General features: G+C 38.2%; 1 protein-coding gene across 1 annotated transcript in view; it reads left to right on the top strand.

The window, feature by feature from the left end:
- Window positions 1–340: 340 nt before the first annotated feature.
- Window positions 341–15069, top strand: part of SNRNP27 (small nuclear ribonucleoprotein U4/U6.U5 subunit 27) — a 34879-nt gene continuing 20150 nt past the window's right edge. The window contains exons 1-4 of the mRNA XM_074208426.1: window positions 341–466; window positions 7154–7274; window positions 8827–8939; window positions 9868–9947. Coding sequence (XP_074064527.1) covers window positions 433–466; window positions 7154–7274; window positions 8827–8939; window positions 9868–9947 — 348 coding nt within the window. The 5' untranslated portion in view covers window positions 341–432. The remainder of the gene's footprint in view (window positions 467–7153; window positions 7275–8826; window positions 8940–9867; window positions 9948–15069) is intronic.

Genomic DNA, 15069 nt, shown 5'->3' with positions numbered 1-15069 from the left:
GTTAAGTAACTTGCCCAAAGTCACACAGCTAGGTAATCTCCCCTCCTGCAGCTGACACAGCGGGCTGGGGCCGCCCAGAGTCCGGTGGCCTCAGCTCCGCACCTTCTTCATCCATACAATGGGCTGGAGAAGGAAAGCGCGAATCATTCCAGTCTCTCGGCCAAGTTCCGACCGGCCTGACGCGGAGAGGCGCCTCCGGGCAGTTCACTTGCTCCCGCTCCTCAGAAGACGAGGACTAGCAGAAGCGCGGAGCTCCATCGGCAAGAGAACGGCCGAACCGGAAGTGATTGGCTGAACCGGAAGCAGCCCTCGAAATCGGAAGTTGAACGTCCCGAAGCGTGACTTCCGGGCTCCGGCTCGGCCCTGGCGGAAGTGCTTGGAGTCGTGTTTTCTCTTTCTCCTGAGGTGGCGGCGGCTCTCCCGGGGCGGCTCATGGGTCGGAGTAGGAGCCGTTCCCCTCGGAGGGGTGGGTGAGCTCGAGGGCGGGCCCAGACGCCGACCCTCCTTTCTTCCTTTTGACGGTGGGGTCTGAGTGTCTCCCGCGGGGAAAGCCGGGCCGGAGCCTGGGTCCCCTAAAGCCGGCGCCCCGAGGCCTGGAGTAGGCGGTCGTTGTTTACGTACGCTAGAGAGGGAGCCTAGGCATGGCCGAGGCGCGGGACTTGGTGACAGGGAGGGCGCTTGGGGCAAGCCTGGCCTCCTGCGGCGGGCGCTGGGCCGAGCGCCGGCCAGCCGCAACCGAGGGCGGCAAACGGGGGCTGTCGGGGGGTGGGCATGGATGTGTGTCTGTGTCTGCCTTTTATTTTATCATATTATATTATATATTACATTCATGTTTATTCTGTATATATGCTATATTCAGATACGTAGGAAATAACTATGGGGGTGTGTGTGTCTGTGTTGTGTATGTCTCTGTGTGTGTCTTATATACGTGTTTCTTCTGTATATACGTTATATTCAGATAAGTAGGGAATATATACTGACAAATAGAAAATAATTAACAGTGGGAAGGCCCTAGAATTAAGAAGAGGATTGGAAAAGGCTTCCTGTAAGATGGGAAGGCAGCAAAGCCAGGAGGTGGAGATGTAGAGAGAGACCTGGGGGTGCCAGCCAGAGAAGATGCCCAGAGCCCACAATTGGAATTTCTTGTTTGAGGCACAGCCTGAAGTCTGTTATTCACAATTGAATGTTATCCACTCATAACTGGGACTTGACACAGTTGCAAGTCAATCCTTTTATTCCTTTCCAGTCACTGTTCCATTATATTCCTTTTTCCTCTTTGCTTCTCATAGTTTTTCCCATCGGATTTATAGCTGAGACTATTCCATGAAAGTTCCATCTTTTCACTTCTTAAATTCTCCAAATATGGCTTCTGACTCTTAACTGAAGCTGCTTTCTACAGTTACTAGGGATCTCTTAATTGGCAGATTTGATAGTCTTTTCTCAGTCAGGTTTTTTTCTTGACTTATCTTCTGAATTTGATGCTAATGACCAACTTCCAGATACTTTCTCCTCTCTGAGATTCACTGATACTGCTCTACCCTTCAGTGCACTTCTAGCTTATTGCAATAATTTCCTAATTGGTCTCCCTGCTTCAAATCTCTCTCACCCCATTTCATTCTCCACTCAGCTGACAAAGTGAATTTCTTTTTTTTTTTTTTTTTAAGGTTTTTGCAAGGCGATGGGGTTAAGTGGCTTGCCTAAGGCCACACAGCTAGGTAATCTTTAAGTGTCTGAGACCGGATTTGAACTCAGGTACTCCTGACTCCAGGGCCGGTTCTCTATCCACTGTGCCACCTAGCTACCTCAAAAGTGAATTTCAAAAATAGATCTCTTGACTCTCACACCAGAGCTTTTTCTGCCTATAGCATAATCAATAATAAACCCTTTTTCTCCCTAATCAGTTTTTATTGTTGATAAGTTTATAGTATTTTAGTGTTTACAAAGTCAGTTAATCAATCTTCATTAAAGGGGTCTGAATTAAAATTTGAGTTTCACAGTTTTTGATCATAGTGGACTTAGTTTTGAAATCTTTACAGTGATTGGCGTGTACTCTGAAGAGTATTTTCAGAACTGAATTGTGGTCCTGATATAAGTATAAGTCTTGATTTTTTTTTTCTTTATAGAAGACACAACTGAGGCCAGAGAGAGAGGAAACTGGAACCCAGAAAGACCAGTACATTTCTTCCTTCCCCATATAAAAGATGCAGAGAGGACTATATATTCAATGGGCAATTCCACAGCCTAATTCAGTAAATATTTATTAAGTACCTAATATATACAGGATATTGTGCTAGATGGAGATACAAAGGCAAAAATAGATAAGTACATAGCCTTTTATTCTACTAAGGGCATACTTTCAGGAGACAAAGCACACAATGAAGTGGAGGATCAAGAGATGACACCTGAACTTTGTTTTGAAGGAAACTACAGAAACTTGAGGTATATATGAGGGAGTGCATTCCAGATATAAGGAACCATTTAAGTAAAGCTAAAGATGTAGGAGAGGAAATGGTTTGTATGGGGAACAGCTAACTGACCATTTCAAATAGAATAGAGGTTTCGGGAAGGGAAATAATTTTAAAATTAATTTGGAAAGTTGGGAATCAGATGTAGGGGACTGTAAGAGCCAGATTGAAAGCTGGTATTTTATTCTAGGTTGCTGCTGAAGATTTCTGAGTAGTTCAGTGACAGGGTTCCATCTGTGTTTCTAGAATATCAAATTGGCAGCTATATGATGAATGGTGCGGAAGAAGGCGCACTCCCAGATGAAAAATGATGATGAGGGCCAGCTAGGTGACACAGTGGATAGAGCACCGGCCCTGGAGTCAGGAGTACCTGAGTTCAAATCCGGCCTCAGACACTGAATGATTACCTAGCTGTGTGACCTTGAGCAAGCCACTTGATCTTATTTTCCTTGCAAAAACCTTTAAAAAAAATGATGAGGACCTGAACTATAGATTAAAAGTTTGAATACCCCTTTGCTCAGTGTTTCAGTGTCACCTTGCCTCCTCCCTTTTCCTCCCAGTCCCCATAGCCTTCCTAATGAAATTCAGATGCCTTTTCCTGGCATTGAAGACCATGGACTGTGACACCACCCCACCTTTCCTACTTTTTTTCATACTTCTACCCTATATCTACTCTGTGTTCCTGACAAACTTACTTCATTTCCCCCCACATATTCCTCACTTTACTACCTCCTTGTTTTATTTATCCTTTTTCTCATTAATACTTGTAATAGCAAACATACATAAGTTAAAAAGTTTTACACTTATTATCTCATTTGAATTCTTTTTTACTATTAACATTTATAACAAACACTTATAATACTTTAAGTTAAAAAGTGTTTTATATTTATTATATCATTTAATTCTCACAACATCCTTGCATAGTTGGTGTTATTTTTATTTTCATAGAGAAAGAAACTAAGACCAAGTGACTTCCTTAAGATGAGACAACTAGAAGTTAGGTTGAATTTGAACTCTGGGCTTCCTGACTCCCAAGTCCAATATTGTGGACACAATTTCATAGGTCAAATTCCTAATTTTTCTTTCAAATCTGATTAAGATGCTTCTTCTTCATAAAGACTGTCTGACTTTTTTTGGACCCCACATAAAGAGATATAAATGTCAATGCATTTATCTCGAAGTATGGTGTATTAAAATATTTTTGTCTTTTCCCTACTGGATTATAAGATCAATATGGGCAACTGTGTTTCACCTCTAGTGCCTATCACAATGTTCTGTACAATAAGTACTCAATCATTGTTTATCATGTTGAATAAAGCTTGATCTCTGCCCAGGTTCTTGGAGTTTAAAGAGATTATAAATAAATAAAGAGCTAATTAATAATAAAAGTTTTTGCTTAAGTTCAAATGAGTGATAGAGTAAGTGCTGTAGGTGTTTAGATGAAAAAAATCATGGAAAGATAATGGGGAAATGGACTTTGAAAAGATGGTAAAATTTTGAGGGAGAAGGAAAAAACATACAATGCTAGCCCTTGATACCATGCGTTATTTGAAGATAATCAGGTATTCAGTTGGAGAAGAGACCAAAGCTCCCTATGCTCTAAACAGTGATTTCAGAACTGACTGTTCCCAGGAATTAAATAAAAAGGAAGAATTCAGTCTAATTCAACAAGAAAAATGAAACAGTCACTACTATCAAGGTGCTTATATTCTATTATTAAGGGCAGGAACTATTATATACACAGAAATTGGGGAATTGGGGAGGATGGTGCTGGAAACCATTAAGAACTGGGGTTAAGAAAGGTCTGATATTGGAAGTAGTTACTTGAACAGAGTCCCGAAGGGAGTTAGGATTCCAAAAGGTGGAAGTGAGGAGGGAGAAGACTTCATGTGCGTGTGGCCAATCTTTGCAAAAGCACAAGTGTGTTAATTGGATGGAACTTGGAATCCATGAGGAAGAATCACGAAATCAATCTTCAAAGTTAGGTTGAAGGCAGATTGGGAAGTAATTTTAAATGCCAGAGGAGTTTTTAATTATAGGAGCAGTGGAGAGTCATTGAAGTTTCTTGAGTAGGAGAATGACATGATCAAACTAGTACTTTAGGATTGTAAATTTAACAGCTGTGTGAATTGGAGAATTGGAGATTAGTAAGACCAAAGTATCTGAACTAGAGTTATGACTTCTGGATAGAAAGGTATGTACAAAATATGTTATAGAGAAAGAATTTATAAGATTTGGCAACTGATTGGATATGGGTGGTGAGGGGAGGGAAAGATCTTAGAACTAGAACTGTAAGAGACCTTAGAAGTCATTTTACAAATGAAGAAACTTAGAGAGGTTAAGTGACACTCCAGAGTCACATAGATAGTAAGTATCTAAGACAGGGTTCAACCCCAGGGCTTCTTATCCAGCACTCTATCCATTTTACTATATTACTTCTCAAGAATAGCTCTAGATTGTGATCTTGATTAGAAGGATGATGGTATCCTTGCACATGGGAAGTTAGGAAGAGGAGGAGGGATGGTTGGGTTTTTGGCGGGGAAAGATAATGAGTTAGTTCTCTGTTGAATGAGGCATGTCAATAGAGATGGCCATTAGACAATTGATTATGCTCCAGAGAAAGATGAGGATAGATTACGTAAATTGAAAGTTATCTGCATAGGGGTAATGATAATTGAACTCATGAAACTTTATTAAATTGATGACTTTTGTTCTTAGATCACCAAATTTCCCAATGTACCTCTCCCTTCAGCTTCTCCCTTACCTTCCTAGAGACCTGTTCCATGTGACAAAAAATAAGAGGAAAAAAAACTATGACAAAACTATTGGAAATTGTATGGCAAAACACATTGGAAAAATCTAACGTTATATGTTGTATACAATACCCAAGTTTCTTCATCTCTGCAGAGAAGCAGAGGAAATTGTCTTCTTTTATTCTCATCATTCTTATTTTGCCCAATCCAGTTTTTAGTTCCTTTGTCAATGTTTCTGATTATGTTATTGTTATTTTGTCCATTTTCTTGGTTCTGCAGAGTGATTTTTTTTTAAGTTCATAGGAGATCTGGTCATAGGATTTAATGGACATAGGAGATGTGTATAGGTGGTAGGGAAAGCCACTATGTAAAGTGAAATATGATGAGATTTTAGAGAGAATGAGAATGAAATGGAAAATTCCTTGAGGGAGATGATGTTTTGTGAGGTAAGGGAAGATGGTATAAAATGGAGGTTACAACAGAAGGCTTGAGGTCTTCTTCTGGGAAGAGAGAATAGTATATCTGGCTAGAAAAAAAAGGTTTGGAGTAGATGCAAAGGGGAATGATTAAAAAGTTAATTAGTCTGATATGAGTAGAAATTGTGGTATAGTAGCAAAGACTCAGGTTATATAATATAAATTTGTAGCAAACCTAAATAGCATTGTTTCTCAACATTTAGGATTGGAAAAGGTAGGTGGTAGAGATAAAATAGGTTCATATTTGGAAAGGAATGAGTGGTGAGGGACAGGGCTATGACAACAGATTTGAAGAAAGATTTAAGGAAAGAAGACACTAGTTGAAGTCAAACTTTTATGTATGTATCTATCTATCTATTTATTTATTTATTTGCAAGGCAGTGGGGTTAAGTGGCTTGCCCAAGGCCACACCAGCTAGGTAATTATCAAGTGTCTGAGATCGGATTTGAACTCAGGTACCCCTGACTCCAGGGCCGGTGCTTTATTCACTTCACCACCTAGCCACCCCAAAGTCAAACTTTTGAAGATAGGAAAGTGGTTTCAGAGCAGAAATGAGATTGTAAAAACTGGAAAGCAGGGGCAGCTAGGAAGCGCAGTACATAGAGCACTGGCCTTGGAGTCAGGAGTACCTGAGTTCAAATCCAGCCTCAGACACTTAATTACCTAGCTGTGTGGCCTTGGTCAAGCCACTTAACCCCATTGCCTTGAAAAATCTAAAAAAAAAACCCAAAACTGGAAAGCAATATAGTGGCAAGATCAGGAAAGTATAAATAGTTTAGGAGGAATAAAAATGAGACATGAGGAGAGATGGAAGGACAGGAGGGTATGGCCTATGAAACTTAATCTCATAGTTTCAGATCAGGAATGTCAGCATTATGGGTAAGAATGAAATCAAGAGTATGAACCTTTGTGGCTAAGGTGGCAGGAACATGCAGAACATGGTAATAAATGGTATGACTTGGGAAGTGCAGGTGTTAGGAAGGTAGCAATGTGAATGAATACCTCAACTATGAAGGCAAGAGATTAGAGACTGATTATGTGAGCCAGGTGCTGAACTACTTAAAAAGGAAGGGGAATGATCCAGGAACTGGATGGAGTCACGGTGAAGTAAGACATAGTTTTGACTGTTAACAGAGGAAGGCAGCATGATATAATAGAATGAAATTGGTCATCAGAAAACCCAGGCTGTGGAAATTTTTGCCACTGTCTAGTTATGCGACTTTGTGTGTGTGTGGGGGGGGGAGTAATGGGGTTACAAAACTTGTCCAAAATCACACAGCTAGCAAATATCAAGCATCTAGCATGATGATTCCAAGTTTTGTGCTCTGTCCCCTGTACCATCTACTGTGTGACTTTGTTTCAATAGCTCATTTTCTTTCTTAGTAAAATGATAGGTTAGGATTAGATGGTGCATAAGTCCTTTATATTCCTTATTTTTTTTAAAATTCTATTCTTCTAGAACGGAGGCGATCACGTTCTACATCCAGAGAGAGAGAGAGAAGGCGACGAGAAAGGTCCCGATCCCGAGAGAGAGACAGGAGGAGGAGTCGGTCTCGTTCTCCACATAGGAGGAGGTCCAGGTAAGGAGCCAAAGGGGCATTGAAGCAGTATTATTAAGTTGACTGCTTTTTGTAGTCTTAGGAGTTTTGGAATTTCTTGAGAAGTGTCAGTAAGACTTATTCTCACTTTATTTAGGTATGCTTTCCAGAATGTAAGTTCCTAAAAGAATAAGATGCTCTCTACTCTCAGTGATATTAATTATACAATGAATTAATAGTTTTTTCTTTTTTACCCAACTTATTCATGCAGGTGTCATGTTCATTTACTAACCATGTTTTTCCCTTCTTAGATCTCTTATAACTTTGTGCCTTTTTTATTCTTTTATATACAACTAGATCCCAATTAGTGTGAATAATGAATCCTGTAAAGTGGTCCAATGTATCTGAATTTTCATTCATTGAAATTGTAATTAGACAAAATGTTCTTTGGTTCCAGGCCAATAGAAAATGCAATGTGAATTTGAATAATGTGACCACTTCAGGTGATTCATTATTGTCACTGATAATATTTTATATTCTAGTTATTGGCATTTTTTGTATTTTCTCCTATTAGACTGAGTTCATGAGACAGTGACTCCCTTTTTAATACTTAAATGGATCTGTGATCTCACAATTCAGTAGTTGCCTATAGTGATGCAGATCAAAAACTAAGTAATGTCTCTCCATCTTGTGTCTCCCATAAAATCACAGTGAGGGTCTACCTATTTTTTTTAATGTCTCAGTCTGTGCTCTGAGTCCATCATCTCTCTATCAACATGTGGGAGCATGTTTCATTATGAGTCTTCTGGAATTGTGATTGGTCATTGTATTGATCAGAGTTCCTATGTCTTTCAAAGTTATTTGTCTTTATGTTGTTGTTGTTATGGAAATTATTTTGCTCACTGTACCCCGTTCAGGATGGGGGTAGTAGTATAGCACCTATTTATCTCATGTGATCAGCCCATCTTCTCTTCCTTTCATACAATTTCATGATGCCAGCTTTTATTGGTTTTGGAGTTCCTGTTTGATTATATGTTGAAATCTATACATATCCACTTTTTCATTGCCCTCTTCATGGTATCTTTTAAACTTAATTCTTTGAGGAAATAATTGTATCATATATCTTATGCTGTAAAGAAGTATCAACAATTAGTATTTAAAAGATGGGTCTTTGTTTTCATGTGAAGCTCAGGATTTATGAATGAGTTTTGCGGTTTCCAGAAGGTAATTTAGCCCACCCTCTTCCCATTCAATTCTGGGTCCAGTTTGTCTATCTATCACTTAATCCAGATGGAAATATTGATGGACAAGCTCCATAGACTCTCATCTTACCTAAACTTTATCACCCTAAAACCTACCCCTTTATATACATTAGTAATGAAGTGAAACTAATAGCAATAAGAAATGAGTCAACTCTATTTAATTTGTGTAAAATATAGGTAAAATATACCTGTATCCTTTGAATAGGTAATGGGACAACTATTATTTGTTTCCCTACATCCTTCTTTTTCAGACATTTTAGTCCTCAGACTCATGTTGATTTTATTACTGCAGTATGTATTTGTTTCTAGAGTTTATATTTATCTAATACCAGATCCCCAAGAAGGCATCGATCTTCCTCTCCTTCCCCTTCCCGGCTAAAAGAAAGGAGGGATGATGAGAAGAAAGAAACTAAAGAAACAAAAAGCAAAGAACGTCAAATTACTGGTAATGTTATTGAAATCTAACTTAGAACTTTATTGAGATAAATTCATTTAAAATAGTATGTTTTAAGTGGTTTTTGAAAAAACTAATCTTAATTTGTGCCTGTTGCTTTTTAAATATTGCTCTAATTTTATATCATTCCTTATAAAGATACATAGCAGTTTCAAATAGATTTGTCAGTAATGTTTTAGAAATTTTAGAAGGCTTTCTTATGTGATTCTGTGAACTCTAGCTAAAAATCACTTAATGACCTAAAATTATTATACTCTAAAAGGAATCTAAAGAATTTCCTTTCAAGGAAGTATCATTAAAACAAGGCAGATTCCTTTTGGATTGAGTTATTTTAAAGTTCTGTATTGTAGTATGGGGCAATGCTTTTCTAGCCCTTTGATCCAAGAAAAGGAACATGGTATGTAAATGTTTCCTGGTTCCTGATTTATAGTCATGAACTTATGGGATGCTAGAGTTAGAACCTTAGAGGTGATCCATCGAGCCTTCACCTTATGCAACAATCCCCTATGTAGTATCCCAGACAACCTCTGTTTAAATGCTTTTGGAAATGTAGAGCTCACTACTTAATAAGGGAATTCAGTCCATATAGTTGTTGGACTTTTCTAATTATTTAATATTCCTTTATTTGGAACCCAAAAATTTACTCCTCAGTAACTTCCTGCCATTGATTCTAGTTTTGTCTTCAAGCTACAAAAAATTTCTCTTTAACAACAGTCTTTCAAATATGACAAGACTTGTGGAAATCTTATTTGTATGTCTTTCTTAAATGGAGAGAAGCTTGTTGAGGTTTTTTAATTTTTTTATTTTAGTGCTGGGCTTTGTTATGAACTGGTAGAATAAACATCAGTCTGTTGATGCCTTATATTTTTCTTTACCTGTCCTAAAAAAAAGTTTAAAAATTATTTGTTTATTTTCGTAGAAGAAGACTTGGAAGGCAAAACAGAAGAAGAAATTGAAATGATGAAATTAATGGGATTTGCTTCTTTTGACACCACAAAAGTAAGAAAAACTCAGCAGCCCAATTTGAATTCCCCCAGAAAAGTTGTACCATTTTTGTATGTTCTTTTTATACCATATAAAATTTAAGAAGCTCATCTATTCTTTGTGGCTAAATTTAGGAAAGGAGATGAAAAATAAGTATTAAACAAATACTTTTCCCTCCATTCTTTAGATTATAGATTTAGATGGATATGGATAGATATTTGGAATAACACCTGACATTTTATATAGGTACTGACAAAAGCCTTGTGAATTAGTCACTACAAGTATAGCTGCCTCTGACTCACAAATGAGAAAACAAAAGTGCAAATTCAGTGACTACCAGGATCACACAGCTAGTAAGTATAAAAGGCAGGTGTTCCAGAGGGATGCTTTCTTTACTGTGCTATATGATAATATACACTCTTTCACATTTATGAAGACAACCTTTACTTTGCAAAAAGTTTTCAAAATCTTTGCAGTTCATCTTGCAGTAAAAAAATTGTAATTTTTTTTTTTGAGAAACATTATTGAAAGCAATGTGCTTTGAGTTGTCACCTAAGAATACGGCTTACTAGCCAACAATTAAGAACCTAAACTATCATGCCTTATTTTTTTTTTGATGACTAATAGCTTTTGTTGTTGTTCAGTTGTATTCAATAGCATTTGAATCTTTGTGACCCCCATTTGAGTTTTTCCTTAGCAAAGACACTGGAGTGGTTTGCCATTTTTCTTCTCTAGTTGATTTTATAGATGAAGAAACTGAGGCAAACAGGGTTAACTGGCTTACCCAGAGTTATGCAGTAAGTAGTCAGAGACCAGATTTGAACCTAGGAAGATGAGTCTTCCTTCTCCAGGCCCAGCACTCTTGTCTGCTATGCCACCACAACAGAATTTAAATGGGCTTAACAGTGGTCCACTCTTGATAGAATTGTAAATTGTTCAATCATTCTGAAAAGTGATTTTGAATTATACCAAGCAACAATACCATGTCCATACTTTTTGAACTAGCAGTCTCACTGCTAGGCAGACATAAATCAAGGACATCAAAAAACAGAAGAGTCTCATATTTGCCAAAATATCATAGTAACACTCTTAAAAATATTTTTTACATACATAATAACTTCTATATGAGATTTTTAAAACTTTGTTTTTGTCTGTATTCTTTTCTGATCCTCCTCCTGGACTTTCTGTTTGCTTCAGAAAAAAATAACTGCTTCCAGTCCCCCAGGAAGAGGTAGTCCTTTTTCTTGCCAAAGCTAGCTGCTTTACTGATAACTTTGATCTCATCAATTCTAGTTCCTTTGACTTTGCTCATCTATCTGCATCATGGAATTTTAGAGTTGGAAGGGACCAACAAGAAGAATCAAAAAAAATTTTTAATGCACAGAATGAAAGTACAGAAGAGGACATAGTTCCCCATCTCTTTATCTTTTTTGGTTTATTTTATATTATTACAATAATCTTGTTGTGAGCGTAAACATGAGCCCCCCCCCCAAAAAAAAAGATGAGAAACCTCAAGAATAGTGAGAGAGGAAAAAAATGTACTTCAGTCTGTTCAGATTCCAATGGCTCAGTCTCTGGGATGAGTTGCCTTCGTTATCATAATTCCACCAAAGAAGTTGCTTCAATATATTTTCCAAAGTTGCTATTACTAACTATATTTCCCTCCACTCTATTCCTTCCCACTTTCACTTATTCTATTCTCTTTCTCCTTTCACCCTGTCCCTGTTAAAAAGTTTGTATATCTGAGAACCCTCTCCCATGATCTTCCCTCCCTTCTATCATCTATTTCCCCTCCCCTTCCCTCCCCCATTCCCCCTTATCCCATCCCTTTCTTCTCATTTTTCTCTAAGGTAAGATAGATTTCTACACCCTATTAAGTGTGTATGTTATTTCCTCTCTGAGCCTTTTCGATGAGAATGAAGACTCATTCATTCCCTGTTGCCTTCCCCCCTTTCCACTCCATTGAAAAAGCTTTCTTGATTCTTATGTGAAATATCTTAACCCCTTCTTCCTCTCCTTTCTCTTCCTCCCAGTACTTTTCTTTATTACCCATTAACTCCATCTTTTTACTATATTATACTATAGCTCCTTTCTGTGCCTTGTCTATATATGCTCCTTCAATCTGCACTTATAAATGAGAAAGTTCATATGAGTTATCAGTATCTTCTTCCCATGCAAGAATACAAACAGTTCAGCATCATTAAATTCCTCGTAATTAATCCTTCTCATCTACCCCTTTCTATGGTTCACCTGAGTTGTGTACTTGGAGATCAAACTTTTTGTTCAGCTCTGGTTGTTTGAATAGGAAAGTTTGAAAGACCCCTGTTTCATTGAAAGTCCATCTTTTCCCCTGAAAGAGGATGTTCAGTTTTGCTGAGTAGTTGATTCTCAGTTGTAAACCAAGGTCTTTTGCCTTCCAGAATATCATATCCCAAGCCCTATGAGCCCTTAATGTAGATTCTGCCAGATCCTGTGTAATCCTGACTATAGAGCCACAGTAGTTGAATTGTTTGTTTCTGGCAGCTTTTAGTATTTTCTCTTTGACTTGGGAGTTTGGAATTTGGCTATAATATTCCTTGAAGTTTTTCTTGTGTTTTCTCTTTCAAGAAGTAACCAGTGAATTCCCTCAATTTCTATTTTACCCTCTGCTTCTAGAATCTCAGGGCAGTTTTGCTGTATTATTTCTTGAAAAATGAAGTCTAGGCTCTTTTCCTGGTCATGACTTTCAGGTAAACCAAAAAAAAATTTAATTATTTTTCCTGTTTTTGAGGTCAGTTGTTTTTCCTGTGAGGTATTTCACACATTTTCTTCTAATTTTGTTTTAAGAATAGTTTTATTTCTTTCTGATTTCTCACAAATCATTGGCTTCCTTTAGTTCCACTCTGCATTTGAAGGAGTTATTTTCTTCAGAGACCTTTTTTTAATCTCCTTTTCTAACCAGCCAATTCTGCTTTTTAAGGCTTCTCCTCATTTGCCTTTTATGTTGCTTTTTCCATTTGGCCTAAACTGGTTTTTAACATATTTTCTTTAGTATTTTTTTGTATTTCTTTCACAAAGCTACTGATTTGATTTTCATGATTTATTTGCATCGCTCTCATTTCTCCTTCCAATTTTTCCGTTACCTCCCTCAATTGCTTTCAAAGTCTTTTTTGAGCTCATCCATAGCCTGAGCCCATTTTCTATTTCTCTTGGAGGTTTTGGGTACAGAAACTTCAATTTTATCATCTTCTGAATCTTCCATGGGACCAAAGTAATTTTCTATGATCAGATTCTTTTTCTTTTTGCTCATTTCCTCAGCCTATGACTGATCTACTGCACTTAAGGCTTTCGGGGGTTTTGGGACAACCCACAGGGACCTTAATTCCTCCAAAGTCTTATGAGGCTCTGACTGCTCTCCTGGCTGTGCTTTGGTATGTGGAAGACCACAGGCCCTCTGCCTTTGAGCTGTGAGGAGAGTCCCTTCTTGGCTATGGTGGTATGGGAGCCCAAACTGCAACCGGGATTTGGGTGTGGGCAAATAGCTGTCCTGCCCCAGAGAGAGCAGAGAGACCTCTGTAGTCTTCCCTGACCTGCTTACCTGTGGACTGCTCTCTGGAGGTGCAGGCTGTTTTCCCCGATTCCTGCTGCAGGTTCTCACTGCAGGGCTGCTCTGAGGCTGGCTCTCGCTCTGGTGCTGCAGAGTTCTCTCACCACCCCCACCCCACCCCACCCCCCGCCCTTCAAGCTATTCCCGGTGATCTCTGGGCCAAGAGGTCTGGAAACTGCCCCCTCTGCCATGGACCCAGGCATCCCCAGGGACCTAGGCACTCTGCCTGGCTGTGCTGTACAGTGGCTTTTTCCAACCCTTGGTCCCGGTGAAACAGATCTTTTCTGCGGAACTTCTAAGTGCTCTTGAATTGGACTCAGTCATCTTACTGTGGGTTTTACCCTTTAAATTTTGGCTAGGGTCATAAATTTGACGGCTTTTGGAGTTTTGGAGGGAAACAAGTTTCCAGGAATTCCTGCCTTCATGCTGTCATCTTGGCTCCACCCCCAGTAGCTCCTCTTTATGAAATCCAGCTTAATAGATAGATCTAAGCATTTTTTGCTCTCTCTCCAGAGTCCTTTTTATAGGAAAACCTTTTTAGTTAGATTTGTACAGCACCAGGCAAAAGATAAAATTATTTGTGAGATCAGTTCCTGTCCATCGTTCCTGTATTTTAAACTGGTCCAGAAATCCAAATCTAATTCTCATACACTCTTTTTAGATAGTTTACTTCCCAAATTTTCTCTCTGTGTCCTTTGCCTTTGGGAGCAAAGGATGCAAAACAAAACAGTTCTTGCTTTTGCTAATACCTCAGCCTATTCTATCGGCTTCCTTTCATTGCCAACCTTCTAGAAAGAGTAACTTATGCTCATTGCCTCCTCATTGACTCCCAATACACATTGCCAAATCCATTGATTTTCTTTCTCATCCTCTTGACATATTTGGAGTATTTGACATTGTTCATCTCCCCCTTCCTTTTCTTTTCTCCTGGACTTGTATAATTTATTATCTACCATTTTTAACTATTCTTTTTCCTTTGTCTGGCTCTTCTTTTTTTAACTGCTTTTTTTTTTAATAACATGAATTTTGCCCGTAGCCATCTTCGTGTTATCAGCTAGACTTGGAATCAAGAAGATCTGACTTCAAATCCCTCCTCTTTCTCTGATCATGGCCAAGTTTTGTTTCCTATCTTAAGACCCCATTTTTGGATGTGTTAAATATAGCTAATATTTCATAAAATTGGGAAAATCAAGATGAAATAATCCATGAAAAGTAGTTTATGAAATTTTAAAACATTTTAAAGACATATATGACATTGAAAAAATGCTTGCTTCTTTCCAATTAAGGACCAAGGCACAAATATTTCATAAAATTGGGAAAATCAAGATGAAATAATCCATGAAAAGTAGTTTATGAAATTTTAAAACACATTTTAAAGACATATATGACATTGAAAAAACGCTTGCTTCTTGCCAATTAAGGACCAAGGCACAAATGTAAATAAACACAATAATCCCTACCCTCAAGAAACTTGCCTTCTAATTGAGGAAGACAACACATAAATGGAAGCTGAAAAGGGGGTTTGAGTGTGAGAAGTAGCAATTGAAGAGG

The sequence above is a fragment of the Macrotis lagotis genome, chromosome 1, assembly GCF_037893015.1.
Source record: "Macrotis lagotis isolate mMagLag1 chromosome 1, bilby.v1.9.chrom.fasta, whole genome shotgun sequence".
NCBI lineage: Eukaryota > Metazoa > Chordata > Mammalia > Peramelemorphia > Peramelidae > Macrotis > Macrotis lagotis.
The sequence above is the reverse complement of the archived record's forward strand: the minus strand, read 5'-3'. Positions and strand labels throughout refer to the sequence as shown.